This window comes from Vigna unguiculata, chromosome 11 (assembly GCF_004118075.2).
Source record: "Vigna unguiculata cultivar IT97K-499-35 chromosome 11, ASM411807v1, whole genome shotgun sequence".
NCBI lineage: Eukaryota > Viridiplantae > Streptophyta > Magnoliopsida > Fabales > Fabaceae > Vigna > Vigna unguiculata.
The window spans coordinates 41,315,646-41,342,100 of NC_040289.1; the positions used below are offsets into that span (position 1 = coordinate 41,315,646).

Sequence of the window (26,455 nt, forward strand, 5' to 3'; positions counted from 1 at the left end):
CTATCAAAAAAAATAGAAAATTTTAATCGATGAAGTAAGTGCTTCAATTTTAAATAGGAATATCTTTGCTTGATTATAATATTAATTGAAGTATTATTTTTTTTTCTATAAAAGCGCTATTGATATTAAATATTAAAATTTTGTGAATAATTAATTTCAGTTGAGTAATCTATTATCTTTAATAAAATTTAATATTTTAATTATACTTTATTCTATTTTCAAAATTGGAATCTCATATCTTAGTTTTATGAATAAGAAATACTCAATTATAAAACTAATATGGCAAATTTCATATATGTCTTAACTTAAGATGAATATTGATAGTCTATTTAAGAATTATTTTAATCTGACTTCTAATATTTTTAGAAGAAGTTAGGATAAATATGAGTATTTATACCTGATTTATATTTATGGTGGTCATAAATGGACTTTGAATATGAGTTTGAAATGTCAACCCTTTTTTAATAATGTCTAACAAAATTTTATTTTAAATAAGAAATATTTTTAAATATTTTTTTCTTTTTTAAAATGTAATAAAAGGAATAAATTCAATTAGTTTCATTGCTTATTTTCTTTTAATTTAAAACTTAAATTTAATAAAATTCATACTTTTGATAAAATGTAATAATTGTGAATATTATAAAAAGGAGAAAATATCTCTCCTACTAATTATTTCTTGTTAAATATAGGTTTACTTCTTTACAAGAAAATTTCTAACATCCATTTTAATAACAAAAATAATTACTCAGATCAATTTAAGATTATTAATAATGAGAACATATTGAAAAATACTTTTTTCGTGTAATTTTTTAAAATAATTAATAAAAAATTTGATATTTTTTATCAATAATTGATATATTTATATTTATAAATACGATATTTAAAGTACTCTCTAGTCGGTATCCATACAATATGGTAGTTTTACATAAAGATTGCTAATATATTACTATTGGTCAAATAATAAGAATATATATTTTTTAATTAATGAATACGTAAAATAATATTTCGTAATATTTTAGAATTTAACTTTGGCATAAATTAATTTTAATTTTTGAAAGTAAGAAGTTTACTCTCGTCCTAAAATAATTTACATCATAATTTATCTCATTCTCAAAATATTCATAAAAAATAAGTACTGTATCCTCTTATTGCATTCAGCATTCCCTTATCATAATATTTTTACTTCTTATAAAAAGTATTTAAAAAAGATGAAGAGTGTAGTACTTTTTTCATTTTTGTGTATTCTTAATTATACATAGAAAATAGTGTATTTAATGTAAAATAACGTATGCAATCATAATGTTTATGCTTTAAGAATAAGTAAAATATGTAAGAAATTGAGAAAACAATAAGAAAAATAAAAGGGAAGAGTATTTTGACCAAAAATCCACTTATGTAGAAAGAAATAAAAAGTGACGACACTTGAAAATCGCTATGTTACAAATATGATACTTTAATATTACCAATATTCGTTTAATTAATAATTGATTTGATATTCTATATTATATTTCATAATTTCCAATTGATTGATAGTGTAAAACTTCCGTATAATCTAATTAATTGATGGAAACAATTTTTGACAATGACTTAAATAGGTTCACAGGTTAGTCTTAAGATGCAAAGAAAGGAAAGAAATTTAAGTAATTAATTGTCATAAATGTTTCAATATAATTTATTTTTTCTCTCTACTTGTATATGGTTATTTATATATTGTGACAGAGTAGAATACAGCATCTGTAATTGGTAGAACAGCATAGCCATTAGCCATGTCGAAAGTGTCATGTATAGTAAAAATGATAATGGTAACGATGATGATGATGACAGTTACAAGAGCAGATTCAATAAACTATGGAGAAGCATTACGAAAGAGCATTTTATTCTTCGAAGGTCAGAGATCTGGCAAGTTGCCACCTTCCCAACGCATGAAATGGCGCAAAGATTCAGCACTTTCTGATGGCTCAGACATTCACGTAGCTATTTCACTTTTTTTCTTCAAAAACCTATACTTAGGTTATCAATAATGAAATATACATTAACTTGAAATATTTTCTGAGATGACATCAGATAAATATGGTGGGTGGATATTATGATGCCGGTGACAATGTGAAATTCCATTTTCCAATGGCATTCACAACAACTATGCTAGCATGGAGTGTGGTAGAATTTGGAGATTTGATGGGTTCAGAGCTGAAAAATGCGTTGGATGCAATCAGGTGGGGAAGTGATTATTTCATGAAAGCCACAAAATTTCCTGATTTGGTTGTGGCACAAGTGGGTGATGCAAATGCCGACCATGCCTGTTCGGAGAGACCAGAAGACATGGACACTCCTCGAACCTCGTACTTTCTCACTAAGGAGAAACCAGGTTCAGAACTCGCTGCTGAGATTGCGGCTGCACTTGCAGCATCTTCAATCGCGTTTAGGGCAACCGATGCTTCCTATTCCAACATTATTCTTAACAGAGCTATCCAGGTATTATTATTATTATTATTATTTCAATTTTTTACTTAACATCAATGTCTTTTTTACTTAACATCGATGTCTTTTTTACTTAGGTGTTTGATTTTGCAAACAAATATCGTGGATCTTACAACAACAGCGTAGGTGCTGCTGCATGCCCCTTCTACTGTGATTATAACAGCTACATGGTATGTGTAAGTGTAATGTGTTGGTGTTTCACTCTGATTACATATTCATAATTATTTCACAAAAAACCAAATTCAATTATGATGCAAAAATCAGGATGACTTGACTTGGGGAGCAGCGTGGTTGTATAAAGCCACGAAAAAAACCAGTTATTGGGATTTTGTAAAATCAAACATTGAAAAGGTTGGCGTCGATCCTTACCAATTTGGATGGGATGCAAAAACGGCTGGCATAAACGTGCTTGTTTCTCAGGCGAGTTTTTGTTCATATTCAGGTTTTTAAAACTTGATTATGAGTTCAATAAATTTTAATCCTTGCAATGTTATAACAGTGGGCGATGAACGATGCAGCCAGTGCAGACCTTTTCATTCCTGATGCTGATAAACTCATGTGTTCTTTGTTGCCCAATTCACCTAAATATGTCACCTACTCTAAAGGTATAACATTACAAATCATTGAGAAAGTAAAAATGTTTTTGTCTCGTACTATAATAACGTTTATGATCTTGTATTTGACTAGGTGGTCTTCTATTCAAAAACGGACCAAGTAATCTACAAAGCGTGACAGCTCTGTCGTTTCTCTTAATTGTTTATGCACGCTTCATGGATCATGCGAAGAAAACAATACCCTGTGGGCAAGAAACTGTGGATTCAAAACGGTTGATAAGTATAGCAAAAACTCAAGCTGATTACATACTGGGAAATAATCCACTTGGAATGTCGTACATGGTGGGTTATGGAAGGAAGTATCCTCAGAAAATTCACCATCGTGGTTCAGTGTTGCCGTCTTTGGATTCACACCCACAACACCTTGGGTGTAGAGATGGAGATTCATACTTCAAATCAGAAAAACCTAATCTCAATGTTCTAACAGGAGCAGTTGTTGGAGGACCAGCAAACGATGATTCCTTTCAGGATTCTCGTTTTAATGTATCTCAATCGGAACCGGCCACCTACATCAACGCTCCTTTTGTCGGTGTTTTGGCTTACTTCAACAGACCAACTATTCCTGCTACTGTCGTTTAATTTCTGCAAAAACATTACACCATCCAGTATCTATCATAAGGATATGTCTCAAATATTGTTGTCTTTAATTTAAAGATATAAGACTACTTATAACGTGTCAATACTTTTTAAGAGATAGAAAAATGAAATTTACTTTCGGATTTAAATGTGTTAGGTAAAATGCACAAATGTAATTTACCTTACATTGTATATTCATACGAAATCATAATAAAATTGAGTCAAGAATTAAATAATTTGAAAAAAAAATCAATTAACCAGATTATATTAAACTCAAATATCAAAATAAAAACAAATTGAAAGATTTTCATCACAATAAGGTATTTACTCTTAAATTAAATCTAATTATGTAAGATTGATCCTTGACTCACCGAAAGTTAGGATCTGATTTTAAATTAATAGATGAGAATTTAAGAGGATGGGGAAAAAATGTGTGGAACTAAACTTATATAAACTTCTCATGTGATTTTAAATTGAATGTGTTGGATAACCAAACCATTCAATATGGCAATAAATTGATTTTTTTTTTATTAAGTCAAATCCAACATGGTCCATTTTGAAAGTTTTCTCTTTTTAGACAAAAATGATTTAAAAAAAAAAATGTAATAGGACATTGTGTTAATTCTTTCTAAATAAGTCAAATTAATTTTAATAACTACGATCTTTACGTTTGTTATCCAAAAACTACAATAAACAGAATTAAGAACAATTAAGATGGAACCAAATTTGTTCATCAACCAAATCTAAAAATAGCGATATTTTGTTCGTTAATGTGGGGCTCGAGACGTGCATAAATAACATAAATACTATTACTCTAAAAAAATACATAATATTGCGATTTGTTAAAGGTCAACGCTGAAACCACGTTCAGACATGCATTTTTTATTTTACCTTTCATTTTGATTTTACTCATTTCAAGTTAAGAATCCACAAAATAAACATAAGAAGAGATTCAAAAAATATGCTGACTTTGGAAACTGTGGTTGTGTGAACGATGATTTGAGTAATAAAGTATGTAAATGTTTAACTAAATAATATTGATATCTTCAAAGTTAATCACGTAATTTAATAATTAAGAATCGGGTCTTGCTGACCAGTGCTCATCGGTTAAGAATAATTAATATATATTGGATCATATAAAAGTATATAAATAGATATAATATTAAATAAAATCTGACCTAATAACTATTAATGTAACTTTATTTTCTTTAAAGGACACAAATGCTCACAAAACTTGTACATGTGTATTTAATATTTTATTTAATGTTCACAAATAAAAGTTAAAAACTAATTAAATAATAAAATAACTATATTTTAATGTTGTTAAAAATTAAATATAATTAAATATAAGAAAGTTTAAATTAACAGAAAAATAAAAAAAAATAGTGTTAAACATCTAAAAATAAAATAAAAAACATCAGAAATCATAAATTAATAGAAAAACAAAAAAAATAGTGTTAAACATCTAAAAGTGTTACAACAGTAAGTTATTGTCTAAAAATTTAAAAGGGTACTTTTGTCTTTATAAAATTTATTATGTACATTTATACTATTTTAATTACTGTATTTAATTATTTCAGCTTTCAATGTAAAAATGATGATACCAAAGCACATTTATTATTCCTTAACGGGTGCCCTTAAGACACTCCTTAGCATTATCCTTAAGAATTATATGGTCTACGTGATTTTGACCAAATAGTTACATCAGGAGAAGATAATTGATATACATAATCCAAATATTATTGTGAGATGTGCTTGAAACGTCAGATAAACTTAACAAAATTTAAATTTAGTTAAAAGGATTAAATTCACGTATTTTTGAAAAGGTATTGATTCTAAATTTTACTATAAAGAAGGACCAAAAACATATTTAACCCTTAATTTTATTTATTTATTTTTAAAGGAAGGAGCTACTATAATGTATATATACATCATACATGCATGTAATGTATAACATAAGAAATCACATTCTGAAAGCCACAATTTTACAATAACCTTAGTGGCTCATGAAACACTGAAACAACGCAAGCACAGGTATTCCAAGAAGGAAAATATTGTGGTTGCAGTTGTGATATACATATAGAAGAAAGACGCAATGAAGGAGTATAGTTTACTAGTAAAGCCTGTTGACGAGTGCCAAGGAATTGCTAATCAACCAAGAAACGTTATAAACGGTGGTTTTGATCTTGTTCTGCAGTGAAGCACGAACTTTTATTTCATCAAACTCATCGATGCAAGTAGATTCATCTGTTATGGAAGCACTCACCCAGGTCTTTATGCTGTCCCATTGAAACCTCTCATCCGCAGTGGAGGCACCGTTCAAATGTGCCAACCCTTCCGCAGATTGTTGAAGCAGATCCAACGTATCCTCGATGTTCTCTCTGCAGTCACCCACCACCGAGCTTTCTCCGTGTGACAGCTTCCCCTTCGACAACCTCGTCAACGTGCTTTTCGCACTCTTGGCCGCTTTTAGAGCCACATGAATCGACAGCTTCGTCAGTGTTACGCGGTTTCTTTTGATTTTTGATGCGTACGGTGAGAGAGACTTGTAACAAACTACTGGGTAAGTGGTTGAATTGCATTCATCTTTTATGAACTTTTTGTAGGCTTTCAGTGAGTCGCTGGTGCTTGCTGATGCTGCTGCTATTTGGAGAAAGGTTGAGAGGAACATTAGTGATACCAGTGTTCTAAACACAGCCATTTTTGTCTCTTTCTATTGCATTGGTACGAGTGTCGAATAGGGCTTTTATAAGGAAAAATATGTGATCGTGTTTGAAGCTGTTCATGTGAAAGCTTAAAGGAAAATAAAAGTGTTGAGTATGTATTTGATAAGTCCACTCTGTCCACATGCTGCTTAATTGCACACTCGGTAACAGAGATCAAGCAGAAAAAAGGGTCAGCACATGATTCTATGATTCACTTTTGAAACATGAATAATAAATTAAGTGTTTTCTTTCTGCTCATCGTTTTGTTACCGACATTTTTTTATTTTGTCATAGATAGATACACGAATTTGATATTAATGTATCTTTGATTTAAATTCAGAAAGTCAACCTTTTTATGCAATTTAAAAATTAGCCTCCAAAATTCAGATGCAAGAAAAGTGGCCGTATGAATGTGGTTCCTAAAGGACTCATACTTAATTCAGGTTTTTTAAGTTACCTGAAGCAGCCGTTACCCTTTTGAATTATGAAATTATGAAAAATAAATAAGTATTAAATTTAAAAATACCGTACAATAATGAAAACGAATGATTATCTCTTGCATTGAGACGAACTCCTTCCAAATTAAGTGTTGATGTTTCTCCTTATGTGTGTCGGGTCAAAATCTGACCATGTTGTATCAAAATAAGATATTGCTCTTATTGGTAGATTTTTAATTTTTAAACAAAAATAATATTCGATATAGTACAAGTTATGGGTTAGTAGTAAGGTGTGTTGGGTGCGTGTAAAAATAGATGGGTTGAGTCGAAAATCTCAATCTATTAATCCGTTTTTGTTTGATTTATTTATCATATCAATTTAACATATCAAAATATGATCTTAGTCTATTCTAATTTGTTGGTCTATTTTTTTCTAAATTAAGATAAAAATAATTAAAAATATTAATTTTTTATATTATATTTTTTTAAGTGTAAATATATAATAGAATTCTAATTTAAATCATTAACACTTACCCATTAAATTTTAATTATTAATTATTATAGAGTAACTTGACTTGTAAATGTAATGATTATTTTAATTTATCTAATTATAAACATTAATTAATCTATGTATATATAAAAAAATTCAAAACTAAAAAATAAATTAAAATTTTGAAAAAAAAAATTAAAATTTAAAAATGAATCAGCTCGATTCGTCCTGTTAGTCCATCTTGTACGAAATGAGTTATCATTATTGGTCTGTTTTTGTTTGATGGGCCAAAACTGGAGAGATTAGCCCATTTTATCCTTTAGTAGTTGTTTAGAATTGACACTATACATTCTAAAAATTAATTTTTTAAAATTATATTTTTATTCTATAAATAATAAATATATGGGCCACTAATGAACTGGGTCAAAACAGGAGAGATTGGCCCATTTTGTCTCCCTAGCAGTTGTTTAGAATTGGCACTATATATTCTAAAAATTAATTTTTTAAAATTATATTTTTATTTTCTAAATAATAAATATATGAATAGTGTTTGTTAATATAGAAAAGTCATATATTGATGAGTTTTTGAAAATTAAAATATTCAACCGAAGTTTAATAATATAAAAACTAAATTAAATTGATAAAAATAACTAAACCTTAACTTTCCTTTCGGAAACAAAACACATGAAAAGAAACGTTGATAAAGCCAAACAAAGTCCAGAAATCCAAATCCAAATCTAAATGTTAACCGCAATCAGTCATCTATTTTAATATTTCGATTTTCTTTTTCATTCCACGATATTAATTCACGACCATAAGTTTTCGAACTGATATATAAATATAAACTGTGCACGATAATGACAAATACCGAAAAATTCGTATCGTGGCATTTGCAATATCAATCTTCTCTCACATGCATTTGTTTCCTAAATTAGATCGCAATAATGAGATATATAGAGGTTTTATTTTGTGGATTCTAAGTTGTATTGTCACAATATCTATTAATATTTGCAAGTTTCAATGAACACGTATAATTGAAAATCTCTATATTCTCATACGAACTTCACTCTATAATAATTATACAAATAGTTCACCAAGAAAAAGAAAAAAAAAATAGACAATTACAAGAACCCAATTCCCAGCACCAGAATTAGTCCAGCCAGTGGTTGGCACGTGGCACTTACACTTTGTAACTGACATAAATCTCTCAACTAATTGCTTTGTACATATTTGAATATTGCACCGAAATTCAACACCACAACCTGTTATTTGCTTCTTGTACCTTAAATTTAATCGGTTTCTAAAATGGAATTTGTCGTAAAACATGTAATGGAGGAGTTTGAAGATGATAAGGTAGTTAACCGTGATTGGCGAGTTGGTTAATCAAAGCCAAGGCATTGCTGGTCAATTGGGCAACCTGCACAACCAGTCCTCTGACACGGGTCTTCGTGTTTGAGCCACCACCACCAACGGTGGCGGTGGTGGTGGCGGCGGCGGCGATCTCTTGGAATCCATCTGTGCAAGTGTTCTCATCAGTCAAAGCAGCACTGACCCATGTCTGTACGTCGCTCATGGTCATCTCAAAATTGGAGCTTCTGAGATGACTCATCCCATCAATGGACCTTCTGAGTTCATCCACCGAGTCATTCAGCACCTCCACGCAGTCTTTCATGGCTGCAGCCTCTCTGGGCTTCAGCCCCTGCCTCTTGGCCATCGTCGATATCACCGCCGCGGTGGATTTGGCCGATGCAAGACTCACGTTAAGGGCCGTGCCGGTCAAAACCACACGGTTTGTTTGGATCAACTCTGCATGCCTCACTAAGGAGCTATAGCAGAGTCTTGGATAAGTGGTGGAACTGCAAGATGTTCTGATGAACACTGTGCTAGCTTGTTGATGTGGTCTTTCAGTGCCTGTGTTGGCACAGAGTGTGACCAAACTACAAGAAAAAATCACCAAGAGATTTGTGAGAAGGTGCTTAGAAGAAATGGCTTCCATTGTTTTCGTTTGGTTGGGTGAAGAAAAATGGGAAGGAATGTAAGGTCTATATATAGGACTCGAAATTCTACCTTGCGTAATTTTACTATGACGCTTTTCGATTGGAAGATATTGAAGGAGAGGAATGATTTTGTAAAGAAGTTCGGTTTTTATGAAGAGTGATCCAAGAAGGATGTGATATTTCTGTTCATGCTCCAATAATTCAAAACCAGTGGGGTTACCGCTTCCCTACAAAATTTAAAGTTCAAACAATGACTACCTCGCGCGTGAAGTCACTTTCCTAAACCAGAAAACGTGAGATTTTTTTTATTTACACGATAATAATTTAACTTTAAACCTAATTTAATTTTAGAAAATTAGTTTGTAATGTGAGATTTGGATTTATTGGATTTACGTATATATTTTAGATCCATCTTATCACTATCAAAATATATATCTTTTCAACATAAAATTTAACATTAATGAATAATTCTATAACACTTCACAAGTAAATGAAATAATAGATCTAATAAATATTAATTTGCTAAATACTTTAAATTATAGTTTTGATAGCATATTAAAAAATTAACTTTGAACATATTTATTTAAATGATAAATAAAAAAATTAGTATAATTATGCAGAGAATTTTCGAGTTAAAGTAAATATATTTTCTACAATGTTTATTTATTCAACTTCAATCATAATTTTTGTTTCAATTTGGAGAGGGACAAAATTGCACAATTTTTACAAAAATTGGGACTAAATTGAGACAAAAAATAAAATACAGGGACCAAATTGAGGATGAGAAAATGACAACTCCAAAATAGTGACACGTGGCACGATGTCTGCTTGACACGTGGCAAAATTTTTAATTTTTTAAAAAAATTTAAAAAAATTCAAAAAAAAAATCAAAAATAAAAATAAAAAAAAAATTCAAAAAATCCAGAAGCTGACACGTGGCACCCCATTTAACACCGTTACTCCACCACTAACGGAAAGGACTTGATTGGGTCAAATTTTCCAAAATAGGGACCAGATTGAGATAAAAAATAATTGAGGGACCAAATTCAAATTTTGCTACGAAAATGGGGACTAAAAGTATAATTTAACCTATATTTTAGTTAGGTTGAGATTTCTTGTTTTAGTAAGTTAGATGTTTGTACTAGTCACAATAATTTTAATTTAAATACAAATATTTTGACACTAATTTTTATTTTACACGCATTTAATACGATACTTTTTACTTCTATTTTTTTATAAAAATAAAAAAAAAAATTAACTTTTGTTAAAATTATTTCTTTTATAAAAGTTGTTGTCAAAAAAAATATTTTTTAGTTTGATATATTTATTACTATTTTTGGATTACTTTAGCATCTAAGTATATATGTTTTCGTAATAGGTAAACATTGTGATTTATAGCATATTCATGTGAACCTACTACTTTAGAACACTAACTAAGAGGTCATACAATAATTGTTTCACGTCCAAAGGATTTTAAAGAAGCTAAGGTAATAGTTTTTTATTTTTTATTGGAGACATTAAGGCTCTTAAACCGTACAATTGTTGCAAATGAGCCTATTACATCTCTAATAGTTAGAGTAAACACAAACACATGGTTGACAATAACTAAGAAAAACACAATCATGTCCCAACTAATTCTTGGCAAAGTCTTTGAATGGTCATCATGTTACATCATGTCTCTTTCCTCTTATGTGGTTGAAGTCCTATTGGAGAATGTTCATTATGTGCCCTTGGAAACCACAAGAAGAATAATACAAAACAAAGGTAAAGAAAGAATAATTAGAAAGGAGAAACTTAACATACTTTAACACCAAATTAGAAAGAAAAATCATTTGTATCTATTTAGAAAATCCTAGAATATTTTAGTCTAAATATATAAAATGTTTACTCGACCATTTTTTAAACTTAGATATTTTTTAATTAAAAATACTTAAAATATAATTATAAAAATTATTTATATTTAATTTTAAAATTGTAATAATAATAATCATGGTAATATGACAACAAATCAAGACCTTATTAGAAATCATGTGTTCCAACAACATATCATAAACCGTTATTAATAGGATTTTTAATCATCGTTAATATACTTGATTTGATATGTCACCACGAAATTTTCACAAATAAAAAATTGTGGCTTCAGTTCGTTTTTGGTCCAATAGATTCAGGATGTGACCTAATTCAATTTAGATTGTATCGACATGTAATCTCATGAGTTGATATTCGCTTTATAAAATAGAAATTATATTTATAAATTAAAAACAATATTACTAGTCAGTATACATAAGCATATTAAATCACTAATTTAAAAATAAAAATAATCTTAATAAAAGGACTTAAATTTAAAAATATCTACTTTACGTTTTTCAGTTAAAATGAATTATTTTGCTTTCTTAAAAATAAGACTAAAATAGGTGGATTGCTGAACATAAGACTAGACTTAAAAATAAAATATGAATGAGATTAATAAAAGTTTGTTAGAGAGAATACATGAACACCGAACACCCAACAAAATAAACAATAATTATTGATGGCAAGGAGAGATTGTGGAAGATATCATTTGGAAAATTAGTGGCTGAAACTAGCCTAGTACAACGTGAATTGACACGCGGCCAACGTTAGGCTGAAACGAATCTAGTACTATGCGAATAGTTTGACACGAGTATCATAGGCTCAAAATGAATCTACGACAATGGACTTGACAGTGCCAAAGCTTGGCTCAGATTAATCTACCACAATTTGAATTGACACGACCAATGCTAGCCTCAAATTAATGCATCAGAAGACCTACTTCATCAATAACTCCTGTCCCATAATCATCTTCAACTTTACTATCTTATATTATGCCTACAAAGTAGTTAGTTATAAGACTTCCTCAACACTCAAAAATGGAACAAGATTAAATATGAATTATATTACATATTCATCATCCTCTGTCAGCCATAATAAATTAAATTAAATTAAATTAGGGTTATGTATTTCCATTATGTTCTTATGTACTACAAAACACATGAATCCTTAATTACAAATTCTGAAATAATTGTAAGAAATTTTTCATTATTGGTTATCAATTTAACTATGTAGGGCGCACCACGTATTTCTCATGAGACATAATTCGAATTTTAAAATAAACGTATGAAAGTCCTCTAATGGTAGAAATTATCAAATATATGTAAACAATTTCTCTCCCCGACTCAACGAAAAAACCTCGTTTAGTGATATATCTTTCAAAATAACTCTACTTTATTATGTTGTTTACAGTTTCACACCACTTCAATAAATCTCTCACCGAACTATATTGGTTTTCTTATTGAACAACAATGAGGAGGAGTTATATATATACTTAATTAGTTTTCAACGAAAATTTATATATTTCATTTGTACGTGTGTTTTACTGGATTTTTTGTTAGTATTTTTCATTATGTGTAGAGATTACCTGTACTAAGAATATAGAATTTACGAAAATGCAATCGCACTGTACGAGTGGGGGATCTTCAAGACACGTGGGGGCTTCTTCGCCCCCAATTTTTTTTTCATATATATGCATAAATTAATATATCAATATTTTTTCTAATTTTAATATAATATATCCGTGATTTCCCATAATGGTTGAATTTTCTACTTTAGTTTAAAATTGAACCAGTAAAATACAGAATCAGGTCCATTCATACTGTGTTCGTACAAATAATATGTTTGAGGCAGTAACTTGAAGATCTTTGAATAGCAACAGAAACTTCACTTTATAACAATTATACAAGTGATCCAAACAACAACAAAAAAAAATAAAAATAAAAAAACAACATAAGAGCCTAACTGAAAGAACTGAAATGGGTGAACTCGACAGGGACATTAACAGTTGAACATCGGGGACATAAACTGCAACACATATTTGGGTTGGTGGTGTGAGTTAGCCATGAGAATTGGCTAGCTGATTTATCAAAGCCAATGCATTGCTGGTCAATTGCGCCACCTGCACAACTTGCCCTCTCACGGTGCTCTTGATATTTGTGCCACCGGCGGTGGTGGCAGTCTCTTGGAAGCCATCGGTGCACGTGCTCTCATCGGTCAGAGCAGCACTCACCCACGTCTGCACGTCGCTCATCGTCATCTCAAAGTTCGACGCTCTCAGATGACTCATCTCGTCTATGGACCTTCTGAGTTCATCCACCGAGTCACCCAGCTCCTCCACGCAGTCCTTCATCGCCGCCACCTCTCTCGGCTTCAGCCCCTGTCTCTTCCCCAGCGCCGTCATCATTGCCGATGTCGATTTCGCCGACGCAAGAGTCACGTTCAAGGCCGTGCCGGCCAACACCACGCGATTTGTTTGGATCAAGTCTGCATGCTTCACCAGGGAGCTGTAGCACAGTCTTGGATATGTCGTTGAACTACACGATGTTCTGATGAACACTGTGCTCGCTTCTTGGTACGGTCTTTGACCTGCACTGTGTGCGGTGAAACTAGAAGAGAGAATCACGAAAAGGAACGTGATAAGGTGTTTTGAAGATATGGCCTCCATTGTTTTCGTATCTGGATTATGATTACTTTGGTTGGGTGAGAAAAATGGGAGCGAGAGTAACCTCTATATATAGAATTCAAATGTATATTCATTCTAAGATATTTTTCAGAAAGGAAAAATTTTTAAAACGTGGACCAAACTAGAAATTTGGGATATTATAAAGAATAGGCACCATAAAAGGGACGTGATTTATTTACTCACGCTAGCTGCAATAATTTGGAGCAGTGGGGTCAATTTAAAGTCTTAAAAATGAGTGGCATGTGAGTGGGGTCACTTTAAATATGAACCTAAACTGAGTGAAACATTTCATTTTGAGTTGAAGTTGAGGTTGGATACACTTAGTGCATGGTACGTAGAAGTAAAAACTTGGAATTTTGAAATTCAGCATTAAATCAAGTCCTTAACAACATAGACCAAATTATTTATTTGTGTACCTGTCTCCTTCCCACTGGCGTTTAGTTCAGAAGTAGTAAAACATATATAAGTACTCTCCGAGGATCTAAAAACATTGTCGGACGTCGTACGGTACAGTTGACTCACAAAACAAGTGGCGGCGGCGGCTAAACATTCTGCATCATGGTGGCTGCTTCTTCCTCAGCCATGGATTGGTTCTAACCAAATAGTCTCTATCTTCCTGTTATATATATTAGGTTAAATTCAGTGTTTTCTTTTAAAAATATAAGTTCATCTTCCGATTTCTTTTTAGTCTCAGGTTGATTTCAATTTTTGAAGAAAAAAAATATATAAATCGACCATTTTCTTAAATTTTTTTAAAGTAGATCATGGACAAACTATATTATTTTAATAAAAAAAAAATTATCCGTTTCAAAAATTTTAACTAAAAAAATAAATTGCATTAACTTTCTAAACATCGATATCAAAATTAAATTAAAAGTTTAAATATAAGTTAGATTAATTAATTTACCTGTTAACAAAATGAATTAACATTATTTAATTTAACTAACTATATTTTAATTGGTAATTCATCAGTTTTTTACATATTTAAATTATAAAAATTATAACTGCTACTATGAGAGGCTATGAGTAATGAATGATTGGAAGAGTGCAGAAGATATTTTGGAAGAAAAGAAGAAATAATTTTTGTAGTTTGTGAATTGATGTGGGGTAGATGACCATACTTTCTTTTTCAGAAGACGTTGGAACGTCACATTTTTAATAATACAGTCCATACATCGATGATGCAGACAATTGCAATTGAAATCGAGAAGGTTCCATTATTTTGGTGAAATTAATTACCAGGATCCATCCTCATTACATTTACCGACATGGAGCTCCAAGAACTTAGGTTTTTCTTTCCTCGTATAATGAAATTTAATTAAGAAGAGAAAGTAATGTTTGAAAGGGAAAGGAGATTAGAAGAAACAATTTGAGTTTGGTTCATTCCTCTGAAATTTGAATCCATAAAAGTATATGAAATGAATCTGAAGCAAGTAGTTTAGAGAGGTTGCTGCAATTCAATCATGAAAATGGGAAAGAGAATTTGAATTTTACTCTTCTCTCGGCCCCCTCTGTCTCCCTCCATCTGCCAATTTGCATTTCTCAGACTTCATCAATTTTCTAATTCTCCATTAACAAATACTGCTAACAATTTATTGTAAAAATCATTAGATGTTTTTATTGTAAAAAAATTAATTTGTTTTTCTAAGTTTTTGTATCATAATATTTTTAAATCTACTTCATAACTTATACTGTAATACAAATAATTGTATTTTAACTAATAATATATTTAGTTGTTGATGTTTTCAATATAAAAATATATTTTATTTTGCATATTATCTCAATCCAATTGCATACCTCGCTTTCTGCAAGTTTATGAGCTGATTGGATTGCAATACAATCCAATTATAACACGTCATATAAATCATAATAAAATATTATAAAAAATCAAATAAAGTTTCGATTAAATTAATATTTGTAATATTTAAATCATTATTCTAGTTATACCGGACATTTGCGTCGAGAGAAATTTGCTAGGTAAGTATAGTAAATATTTGTTTAAGTTTGTGTTTTAATTTTGGTAGTTTGATATAGATTTTATTGGTATATGGATTTATAAAGTTTGATGAGTTACGCTACAATTTAAATATTAAGGGGTTACAATATTAAATATTATGAGTGTCAAAAATTTGTAAAAATTATAAAAATATGAGAGATATAAGATATAAGAGATATGTTATCGGAACAATTTGTTATTTGATGTTATTCATATGAGTGAGTTAAAAAAAATCTCCTTATTTATCATCAGATCATTTAAATTAAGTTAAGGGTGTGTTCTTTACCCTTTGTCGCATCTTAGACAATAGTCAATCAACCACATGAATTTTATGTGATTTTTTCTGAAAAGGAAGTCATAAAGTTATTTATCTGAGAATTTTCCCTTTCCAAATATGAATTTAGGCGAGAAGCAAATTTAGATGAGTACGGTATGGACTTAAGCGAATATTTACTGTATGTATACTGAATTTTAAGAGGAAATTTCATACATTTGTTAATTTTTGTTGAGTGTACATTCCAAAGTTAAATGTTGGTTTTTAATAATTTTACGTGTATTTAATAATTTTTTTTTTAATTTGGATCACACAATTTAATTAAATATATTGAAATACATATTTGAATTTAAAGAGTTTTGATATAAATTCAATGCATTTAAAATCATTAAATTAAAATTTTATTACATGATTAAAGATAATGTAACTCTTCTAATTAACCTATTATTTGTTTTCATTCATGTATTTTGTATTACTTTTATGGAAAAATGTAGGATTTTTATGTTTTCTCTTAAGATAGATATAATTTTTTTTTATTTTGAGATTATTAAATAAAAAAATGGAAGATTGGAGAAGAATAGAGAGTTGTTTACCATGACCTTCTCTCTCAACCACTCAATCATTCATTCGTCCAATGAGTATGCCAAACACCTACTTAGTGAGAATTCTAAAAAAAATCAACTCTCACCCAACAAGAGTATTTGCTTGCTTAATGAGAAGATAGTTTCTGAAGTGGTTAAAATGTCGAGAGTTAATAAAAAAAGTAGTTCTTAGTGTTGGAACGGGACAAAGACTCAAGACACAAGCAAAGGTGCTTCTAGGGTGAAAAGACTTCAAATTCCTTCATTTTAAAAATTAGTTCCATTCAACTTTTGTGTTCTAGATGCATAAGAGTATCTAAAGTCTCATTTGATTGGGGTTCGATATAATGTACTCATATTGTTTGTAGTTTTTCCTATACAATATAATATTTTTCGTTATTCGTGTGTTCTATCTTTACTATTCATCTGCATGATGGAATATTTATGCTATTTGGTGGTATCTAATCATTGAAAAATGTGTTGGAAATCAGAGATAGATAGAACAAATAAGAGGTCTGGTTACGCATAGACTTAATCTTTTGGCCATTCTTATTTAAGGAATTAAGACTAGTATGCTTATGATGTGAATGATCGAGAAAGATGGAGATATCTTGTGTAGATTTTTGCATAAATTCGGCTCATGAAATTCAATCATGGTGAAGTCTTTTCCGAATCACTTTATAACTTTAATATTTAGTAGCTTTATATGTTTTCTCATGAATTGAATCAATAAATGATTTTATTACTATTGGGATTAGTAAGTAATCATAATTAGACAAACAAATGTAAATTCTTTGGAAAAACAATACTTAGACTTCATTTTACTACTTGCAACGATTGGGTACACTTGTCAAACAGTTGTTGCTTATTATAGATAGTTGTTGACGTAATGTTTTGCAAAAACTAAATGATATTTGGTTTATTTAAGTAAGCCAAAACACCAACAAAAGGAGCGTTGAGGTAGGTGGTTGGTTCTGATTGGCCTGGATTGTAACGGGAATCCTGAAAGGAATCATCGTAGGCTGGACCTCCAACAAGGGCTCCTATTAGGACGTTAGGATTGGGTTTTTCTGTTTTGAAGTATGCAACTCCATCTCTACACCCAAAGTGTTGTGGGTGTGCATCCAAAGAGGGCAACACCGAACCACGATGGTGAATTCTCTGAGGATATTTGCTTCCATAACCCACCATGTATGACATTCCTAATGGATTCTTTCCCAATATGTAATCAGCTTGACTTTTTGCGATATTTATCAACCATTTTGAATCCACAACTTCTTTCCCACAACTTAGTGTTTTCTTCACACCTTCCATGAAGCGCGCATAAACAATTAAGAGAAATGACAGAGCCGTTACGTTTTGTAGATTACATGCTCCCTCTCTGAATAGAAGACCACCTATTCAAATATAACAATATTATAACACAACATCATAAACCTTTTTACTCTCTCAACCATTTTTAATGTTATCCCATTCATACCTTTAGTGTAGTAGAATGATTTGGTAGGTGAACCCACCAAACCACACATGAGTGCATCTGCATTAGGAATGAAAAGGTTTGCACTGCTCGAATCATTCATCACCCACTGCCCATATTCCAAAGATTTTTTTAAAAAAAAATCATAATCAACTGAATCAAAAGTTTCATGAATTTACTAGGCCAAAAAAATATGAAAGACAACTAGCCTCGGAAACAAGCACATTTATGCCAGCCGCTTTGCCATCCCATCCAAATTCGAAAGGACTAACGTTTGCCGCTTGCATGTTTGATTTTACAAAATCCCAATAACGAGCTCTTTTCGTGGCTTTATACAACCATGCTGCTCCCCAAACCAATTCATCCTGATTTTTTCATGATAATTGAATTTGTTTTTTTTTTGTTGAAATAATTATGAATACGACATGAGAGTGAAAAACTAACACATACCATGTAGCCGTTAAAATCACAATAGAAGGGGCATACTGCTTCGCCGACGCTATTGTTATAAGAACCACGATATTTGTTTGCAAAATCAAACACCTAAGAAAAAGACATTAGTGTTAACTAATTACAGTAGGTGAGTATGTTAGTAAGTGTAAAATTGAAATAATAATAATACCCTGATAGCTCTCTTGAGAAGAATGTTGGAATAGGAAGCATCGGTTGTCCTAAATGCGATTGAAGATGCTGCAAGTGCAGCCGCAATCTCAGCAGCGAGTTCTGAACCTGGTTTCTCTTTAGTGATATAGTACGAGGTTCGAGGAGTGTCCATGTCTTCTGGTCTCTCCCAACAGTCATGGTCGCCATATGGATTGCCCACTTGTGCCACAACCAAATCAGGAATTTTTGTGGCCTTCATGAAATAATCAGTTCCCCACTTGATTGCATCCAACGCATGCTCCCGCTCCGAACCCATCAAATCTCCAAATTCTACCACACTCCAGGCTAGCACAGTCGTTGTGAATGCCATTGGAAAATGAAATTTCACATTGTCACCAGCATCATAATATCCACCCACCATGTCTATCTGATGCCCATCCAATTTATAGAATAAAACATATGCATTTCTCAATTACCAAAACCATGTTTAACTACCATAATATTCATGAATACTTTCGTTTAGATATAATTCATTATACAAAATAAAAGAATGTAAAGGTGGCAATGTGGGTTGGTTCAACCCATTTAGACCCCACTCCACACTTGGCCCGCAAAATATGAGTTAGGCGTTAAAAATATAGACTGATAAGTTTGGTCCGTCACACATAAGTTTTGGTTCATGAGCTTGTGGACTGACTTTTTTAAAAAAAAAATTATGATAAAGCTTTCAATATTTGATAAATTGGGAAAATTTAACAAATCCACAAAATTAAGTAAAGACTTTCGGGTATTGAATGATAGATTGATAATTCAATATTTTCATCATATTCATATTCGTACTTTGACATACACAATGCATTCTTTAAATTTTAGCACATTAAAAAATATAATATATTTCTTTTCCATTCATACGAAAATTTGGAACATTCATGAATCTAAAAGGAAAGTAATCAATATTTTTATTTGAGTTATTTAGTAGCATAAATTTATTTTCAATTTATGTATATTTTTTATAAATAGTCTCTAATATATATTTAGTTATTGATTACTTAAACAACGAATATAAAAATATAAAGTAGATATATTTTTAAAAAGAAAAAGTGAAATGGTTACGTGAATATCCGAGCCATCAAAAAGTGCCGAATCTTTACGCCATTTCATGCGTTGGGAAGGTGGCAACTTGCCAGATCTCTGACCTTCGAAGAATAAAATGCTCTTTCGTAATGCTTCTCCATAGTTTATTGAATCTGCTCTTGTAACTGTCATCATCATCATCGCCACCATTATCATTCTTACTATACATGACACTTTCAACATGACTACGCTCTTTTTCCAATTGCAGCTGCTCTATTCTGCTCTGTAAGTGCACCATTCACCTCTATAACACTATAAATAATTGTATATACAAGCCCAAAAAGAAATATTAAAAAAACAAATAACCCCGCATTAAGTCCTCAATTATTGTTAAACTACGTAACCCCATTCATTCCATTATTACACTTTAAATGTTTTTCCATTATTATTACAGAATTTGAATTCTTTACTAGTTGTTCTCTGTTGTTTCTCTGCAGTGTTTTTAAAATATATAGATGATCATTAATTTAAAAATTTAAAAATATATTAAAATTATCTTTAAAGTATTAAAACAATATTTTTTAATATTCAGGAAATAAGGGCACACAAAATTCAACAAAGAAAATAGATTCTACATTTTCATCATTCATCATAACTATTCTAAGGATTTATTCACTTAATTAACATTAAAAACATTTATGAGGATTTATTTACTTAATTAACATTAAAAACATTTATGAGGATTTATTCATTTAATTAACATTTAAAATTTTTTTGAGGATTTATTCATTTAATTAACATTAAAAACTTTTTTGAGGATTTATTCACTTAATTAACATTAAAAACTTTTTTGAAAATTTATTGACTTAATTAATATTAAAATTATCCTTCCAATTGGTATTGTTCCTAACTTCCCGTGGAATTTGAACAAAAATTGTAAGAAGGTCAAATTATATTTGTTATATATAAATTTTTTTTAATTAAAAAAAAATCATTTTCTTACATCATTCTCTCTATTCAAAACAAGCACTTATGACAATAGAATTTAAACAATATGATAATAATAGATATAAAAGATGATAATAATATATATAAAAGAGTAACATAAAGTTTATCATTAACAATAATATATTAAAAAAAAAAGTTACCTTTAGTGAGAGTACTTCTCTACTACGCTCGTTGAATGACTTGAAATCTTTAGAATTGAAGCAATGTTTTTAATGCTCAACAGATAACAGCACAAAAAATTCAACCGAGAAAACAGACTCTACATTTTCATCATTTCATCATCACTATTCTAAGTATTTATTCACTTAATTAACATTAAAAGCATTTATGAGGATTTATTTACTTAATTAACATTAAAAACATTTATGAGGATTTATTCAATTAATTAACAATAAAAACATTTATGAGGATTTATTCATTTAATTAACATTAAAAACTTTTTTGAGAATTTATTCATTTAATTAACATTAAAAACTTTTTTGAGGATTTATTCACTTAATTAACATTAAAAACTTTTTTGAAAATTTATTCACTTAATTAATATTAAAATTATCCTTCCAATTGGTATTGTGCCTAACTTCCTGTGGCGGAACTTGAACAAAAATTGTAGGGAGGTCAAATTATATTTGTTATATATAAATTATTTTTTTTAATTAAAAAAAATATTTTTTACATCATTTTCTCTATTCAAAACAAGCACTTATGACAATAGAATTCAAACAATATGATAATAATATATATAAAAGATGATAATATATATATATATATATATATATAAAAGAGTAACATAAAGTTTATCATTAACATTAATATATTTAAAAAAAAACAAAAGTTACCTTTAGTGAGAGTGCTCTTCTACGTTCTTTGAATGACTTGAAATCTTTAGAATTGAAGCCGGTTGCAATATCCCTTTCAATATAGTGCTTGCTAAAAAATCAGTCTCCATCTTATTTTTCAACCTGTTCTTGGTTATTTTCATTGTAGAAAAAGATCTTTCAGTTGTAGCTGTAGAAACAAGAACTTTAGGAACTTTAAAAAGTTATTTTTCGTTTTCTTCAATTTTTGGATTCTCATAAAGTTTCTTAATTTTAGATGATGTAGATGCATTTTTTTCATATTCATCACAAGTCTTCTTAAAACAAGAATCAATTCTTTTACTCTTTACCATCATTTTTCTAATATAAATTTGTCACCTCTCACCTATTTACAAAAAGATAAAATTATGAGTACCCCAAATTAAATCTTAAAAGCAAGACTCAACATCTTAAGAAAACTAATAACTTTTACATGATTAGCTTCTCTTACTTTAGAGTAGACTCAATCTTTCTATTCACTTACACAAATTCAAAGCCTAAAATAGCTCTATCTAAACAAAGAAGAGTTTGATCAACAATTAGAGCATGATTTTATGATCTCTAACAGATAGAGATATGTCTAGAGCGTAGAAAAGCCACATACAAAAGAAAATATATTGCTTCGAAAAAAGAAGGTATAAAATGAACATACTCAAAAGAAGAAATTGTTCGATCCAAAATGTTCCTTAAGTCTTCAATTTTGTCGTAGTGTAATTTTATTTTGAAAATAATAAGGAATTGATGGTAAAAAATGAGATAGAAATAAGATAAGATAAAGAGATGGAGGCACAAGAGAGAGAGAAACTAAATAAAGAAGTATAAGAAATTATAATAGAGAGGGAAAACGCAGTTTTTAAATTTTAAAAAAGCTTTTCAAACTAAATTAAAATAAATAAAGTAATAATATATAAATATATATTTTTTAAAATATATAGAAAATAAAGTAAAAAAAAAAACAAAAATCGTTTGAGGAACCGTGTCAAACTTATGGTCGCCAACTTCCCAATCAACATTGAATCTTATAATATTACACTAACATTAACGTCACCCAACCTCTTTAGCCTTATACCAACATAAGACTAAAAATTAAAAAGGTATCAAATAAAGACTAAATCGACATGAGTCTAACACCGCATTAGGTTTAGTGATTTTGAAGTGTCGTTACTTTTTATTTCTTTTTACACAATGGATTTTTTTTCAAAAAAATATTCCCTTTTATTTTTTTGTTTTTCTCTCAGTTTCTTACATATTTTACTTACTTTTAAATAAGATGAAAAATAAATTTATCTACTTTTTAACATCGAATTCCCTTATTGACTGGGTATGAATATAGGCATGGGTAATACCCAATCTTTTCAATTGGGTATAGAGACAACAATGAATATATACATACCTATCTCTACCCTTATTCACATTCTCGTTTAAATTTCTAAAATACTTATAATTTATTAAGTAATTTAATATATATATATATATATATATATATATATATATATATGATAAGAACGAACATTTATTTTCTGAAGATGGATATGAGACAGTGAAATTTATTCACGTCCCGCCTTATTACTATCTCTATTCTTATATTATAAATATTATCTCATACGTTAATAATAAAAATTTATAAACAATATTTAATTTTATAATTATTTTTTACAAAAAATATTTTATAGTTTAATAAATTTTTACTAAAGAAATAGTAGACACGCGTGTGGGTAACACATGTGTTTCAACTAGTATCTTCAACATGATTTCAATATTCGCACCATAAATGCATTAATCTTAATTATTTAGAGATATAAGGTATATGAAACTTAATATAAAAATACCTATCCTTTAGTCCATTTTACCCAAAATTTGTATGAAGAGTAAATGTTTAGAACGACAAACAGATATAAAATTACGTATAGAATCGGATCTTTAAGTTATCAATGTTTAAACCAAATTGTAAATTTATTTCTCAATTACAAGTTTATTTTACATGTTTAAACTAGATATAAACTTTCTAACTAAATTAGTCTTTTGAGTTTGTTTTTTTTTACCACTTTGTCATCAAAATATATGTATTTTGATGACCACTAATTTTAAAATTTTAAAATTTATTAAAAAAATTAAAATACTAATTTCATCGGTGACTATACCAAAACAACAAAAAAGTAAAAAAAAAATTTGGAATGATTTGTCTAAAAGAAAAAAAGAGAGCGAAATTGTGTCTGAATGACAATGTAAGAGACTTTTACACGATCATGCGTGTATTATTTATTTATAATTTATTGTTTTTTGTCTTTGGAATGTACAAAAGAATATTGTGTTGTTTGTAGACACAAACTACAACATAACTTAATTCCAACCAATGGAGTATGATGAAGAAGATCAAAGGCCAGAAGTGAATGGCACACCAGTGGCAGGCAACCATGTGCGCCCAGCGAGAAGGTTAGCAACTGTGAACCGCGATGCCTCAGTTGGGCTAGTTATGCTGTGAAAACCGGGCCATCGTACCCTGTTTCTGGTGGATGAACCGGGCCCAAAGTTCATGTACTCTCCATAATACAGAGTATTCAAAGCGAAATTAGAATCATCCCATGGAGACCAGCCCATTGGGTTCACCATGCTGTCCAAGAATGATTTCATCACCACAACTCTGGAGTAACGTTGCCATGGGCGGCCCAAGAAGGTGTTGAACCTGCCAATAACGGGCCTGAGATCTGGGGCAGCCCTGATCTGAGAGTTATGGATCGAAAACCCAGTGTTCTGAAACGGGTCGTCTCGGCCTTGGGCTGTGATCATGTTTGCCTGTCCATTTAAGGGCCTTCTTACAAGAATGACACAGTTCTGAAAAACAACAGCGGCATTTCCGAATATGAAGTCAACTGTGCCGTAGATGTAACATCCTCTGTAGAATTGTCGCTGGGCGTGGACCATGAGCGTGTCTTGATACCCTTCTATGGAACACCGATAGAACACAGACAGATCAGAGGCTGATCGGAGCGCCACCGCTTGACCCTTCAGCGGACCCGCCGTGTTTCTGAAGGTAATGTCTCTTGCAATGAAGTGAAGACCATCAACTCCTGAAATTTTATAACAATTTCAGTTTCGTTAATTGCAAAAAGTGGTACACTGTTAATAAAAGCTCAATCAATCTATATACATTTTGCTTAAATCGCAAGCATTTCTTCATGTCATTATGCGCAATACTTGGCTAAAGGTACACGCATCACTCACTCTCTCTGGACAAAATGTTTATTTCAAGTCATCATTTTACCTTCACATACAAGTTCCAGTATTCAACATGTTCTTATTATTCATTAACAAAGCACAAAGAATTCATACTTCACAAAAATAATATCTGATTATAGATTGAAACTACTTCCAACCCTAAACCTAGAATGGGTTCATGGGTATTCTATATGCTGTTTAACTCCGATGGGAGACTTAATTTCAAACTTAGACTCAAACAGAATTCAAGAAACAATGAAATCGATCACAGGAGAAGAAAAAAGGAGAAGGAAACAGTGAATAAAAGGAGAGAAAAAGATGAAACAGTAGTTGAGGTGAAGAACAGTGACCTGCTGTTGCGGAGCTATAGGTGGTGTAGCCGGCATTAACGCTTCTTCCACTTGTAATAATGGTGTTTCTCATGCCATCACCGAACAGCATAATGTTGTCATTGGTCTTGTCAATCTCAATATTCTCTCTGTAAACCCCTCTCTTGACGTGAATAATGAATCTGCTCTTTGTCCTTCTCCTTGCAGCGGCATTGATAGCAGCTTGCACACTCTTGAAATGCCCCGAACCATCTTTGGCCACCACCAGATGAGCCCTTATGGAAGAAGACTGCAACAGCTTCCTCTCGTGCACGGAAAACCAGCTTGGAAATTCAGCCTCTGCATCTTCCGTATAATGAACCGCTTCGTACTTCAGGAAAGCCCAGTTCACGAACAACCCATTGCTTATAATCTCGGTTACATTGCATCTCTCGGTGGGAGCCACGAAATCTTGAACCCCAAGTTCCAGTGCCCCGTGCTGACACGTTTCGATGTTTGTGCGAGCTGTGCTGAGCCACGTTTGCGCATCAAACGGTGAACAGCTTCTCTTCTCGTGAAGGCCTTGGAGGGTACGGTTGAGATGGAACACGGTGTTATCGTAGAGCTTCAGACAATCACGGAACACTGATTTTTCCTTCCTGGTGATCCCGTTGTGCCCCAAGTCACGTGCTTTCTTTCTCATGATCACTGCTCTCTCCAGCGCCAAGTGAATGAGAATTTCACGGAATTCGGATTTGTGTTTGAGTTTGAGTCTGTGATGGTAATGGCTCTGTTGCATGTAGTATTTGCATGGCTCTGGGTACGGGGTTTGGCTGCACCACCAATCTATGTTGCTGTTGGAATGTCTCCTCGTTGATGTGGCTGTTGAGAAAGCTGAGGAAACTAATAACAGTGTCATCAACAATGTCTTTCGCATCATTGTCATTTTGGTGCTGTTTTTTTCTCTTTTCTTGTTTCGGGTGCCCGGCAGTTATATATCGCTGTCTTCCATGCACCCTCGTAGTAGCTTAGAGTGGGAGTTTCTTAATCATGTGCGCAGTGCCGACCCTTTCTTTTATTTTTTTATATGTTTGATGTTACAGTAGACGCGACGCGATCTTGATTTTCTTGATGGATACGGAATCACGTGCATTTAGAGAGTGTTACGGAGCGAGCACGTGGCATGTGGCATCCCATGTTTCACGGTTTAAGGAATTGCTTATGGGCTTAGTG

At 31.0% G+C, this 26,455-nt stretch overlaps 6 protein-coding genes across 6 annotated transcripts; 1 reads left to right on the top strand and 5 right to left on the bottom strand.

Annotated features, from left to right (window-relative positions):
• Positions 1–1,787: 1,787 nt before the first annotated feature.
• LOC114170433 (endoglucanase 8-like) lies at positions 1,788–3,671 on the top strand. Its single transcript, XM_028055908.1, has 6 exons — positions 1,788–1,970; positions 2,065–2,472; positions 2,556–2,648; positions 2,743–2,920; positions 2,997–3,083; positions 3,166–3,671. Exons 1-6 carry the CDS (start codon positions 1,794–1,796, stop codon positions 3,669–3,671), a joined length of 1,449 nt encoding a protein of 482 aa, XP_027911709.1. The 5' UTR covers positions 1,788–1,793.
• A 1,879-nt stretch (positions 3,672–5,550) lies between these two features.
• Positions 5,551–6,405, bottom strand: LOC114170551 (21 kDa protein-like). Its single transcript, XM_028056056.1, has one exon. The coding sequence runs from the start codon at positions 6,367–6,369 to the stop codon at positions 5,782–5,784; it is 588 nt and encodes a 195-aa protein (XP_027911857.1). The 5' UTR covers positions 6,370–6,405; the 3' UTR covers positions 5,551–5,781.
• A 1,916-nt stretch (positions 6,406–8,321) lies between these two features.
• LOC114169038 (21 kDa protein-like) lies at positions 8,322–9,409 on the bottom strand. Its single transcript, XM_028054053.1, has one exon. It carries the CDS (start codon positions 9,294–9,296, stop codon positions 8,658–8,660), a length of 639 nt encoding a protein of 212 aa, XP_027909854.1. The 5' UTR covers positions 9,297–9,409; the 3' UTR covers positions 8,322–8,657.
• A 3,603-nt stretch (positions 9,410–13,012) lies between these two features.
• Positions 13,013–13,870, bottom strand: LOC114168640 (21 kDa protein-like). The gene has a single exon (XM_028053524.1). The coding sequence runs from the start codon at positions 13,811–13,813 to the stop codon at positions 13,205–13,207; it is 609 nt and encodes a 202-aa protein (XP_027909325.1). The 5' UTR covers positions 13,814–13,870; the 3' UTR covers positions 13,013–13,204.
• A 3,605-nt stretch (positions 13,871–17,475) lies between these two features.
• On the bottom strand, positions 17,476–21,095 carry LOC114169937 (endoglucanase 8-like). The gene is made up of 7 exons (XM_028055340.1): positions 20,985–21,095; positions 19,876–20,119; positions 18,782–19,189; positions 18,610–18,702; positions 18,369–18,524; positions 18,163–18,268; positions 17,476–18,079 (listed from the first exon to the last, which is right to left on the bottom strand). The coding sequence occupies exons 2-7, from the start codon at positions 20,077–20,079 to the stop codon at positions 17,586–17,588; spliced, it is 1,461 nt and encodes a 486-aa protein (XP_027911141.1). The 5' UTR covers positions 20,080–20,119; positions 20,985–21,095; the 3' UTR covers positions 17,476–17,585.
• A 2,848-nt stretch (positions 21,096–23,943) lies between these two features.
• LOC114168958 (probable pectinesterase/pectinesterase inhibitor 33) lies at positions 23,944–26,243 on the bottom strand. The gene is made up of 2 exons (XM_028053959.1): positions 25,265–26,243; positions 23,944–24,766 (listed from the first exon to the last, which is right to left on the bottom strand). The coding sequence occupies exons 1-2, from the start codon at positions 26,166–26,168 to the stop codon at positions 24,072–24,074; spliced, it is 1,599 nt and encodes a 532-aa protein (XP_027909760.1). The 5' UTR covers positions 26,169–26,243; the 3' UTR covers positions 23,944–24,071.
• Positions 26,244–26,455: the final 212 nt, after the last annotated feature.

Excerpts from the sequence above, each read along its gene's own strand:
- LOC114170433 (XM_028055908.1), top strand. The coding sequence starts at position 1,794 with ATGATAATGGTAACGATGATGATGATGACAGTTACAAGAGCAGATTCA. Across the intron at positions 1,971-2,064 it reads CTGATGGCTCAGACATTCAC|ATAAATATGGTGGGTGGATA; the intron begins GTAGCTATTTCA and ends AGATGACATCAG. Across the intron at positions 3,084-3,165 it reads ATATGTCACCTACTCTAAAG|GTGGTCTTCTATTCAAAAAC; the intron begins GTATAACATTAC and ends GTATTTGACTAG.
- LOC114170551 (XM_028056056.1), bottom strand. The coding sequence starts at position 6,369 with ATGGCTGTGTTTAGAACACTGGTATCACTAATGTTCCTCTCAACCTTT.
- LOC114169038 (XM_028054053.1), bottom strand. The coding sequence starts at position 9,296 with ATGGAAGCCATTTCTTCTAAGCACCTTCTCACAAATCTCTTGGTGATT.
- LOC114168640 (XM_028053524.1), bottom strand. The coding sequence starts at position 13,813 with ATGGAGGCCATATCTTCAAAACACCTTATCACGTTCCTTTTCGTGATT.
- LOC114169937 (XM_028055340.1), bottom strand. The coding sequence starts at position 20,079 with ATGTTGAAAGTGTCATGTATAGTAAGAATGATAATGGTGGCGATGATG. Across the intron at positions 19,190-19,875 it reads TTGATGGCTCGGATATTCAC|ATAGACATGGTGGGTGGATA; the intron begins GTAACCATTTCA and ends GATGGGCATCAG. Across the intron at positions 18,703-18,781 it reads TTCTCAAGAGAGCTATCAGG|GTGTTTGATTTTGCAAACAA; the intron begins GTATTATTATTA and ends TCTTTTTCTTAG.
- LOC114168958 (XM_028053959.1), bottom strand. The coding sequence starts at position 26,168 with ATGACAATGATGCGAAAGACATTGTTGATGACACTGTTATTAGTTTCC. Across the intron at positions 24,767-25,264 it reads CTATAGCTCCGCAACAGCAG|GAGTTGATGGTCTTCACTTC; the intron begins GTCACTGTTCTT and ends ATAAAATTTCAG.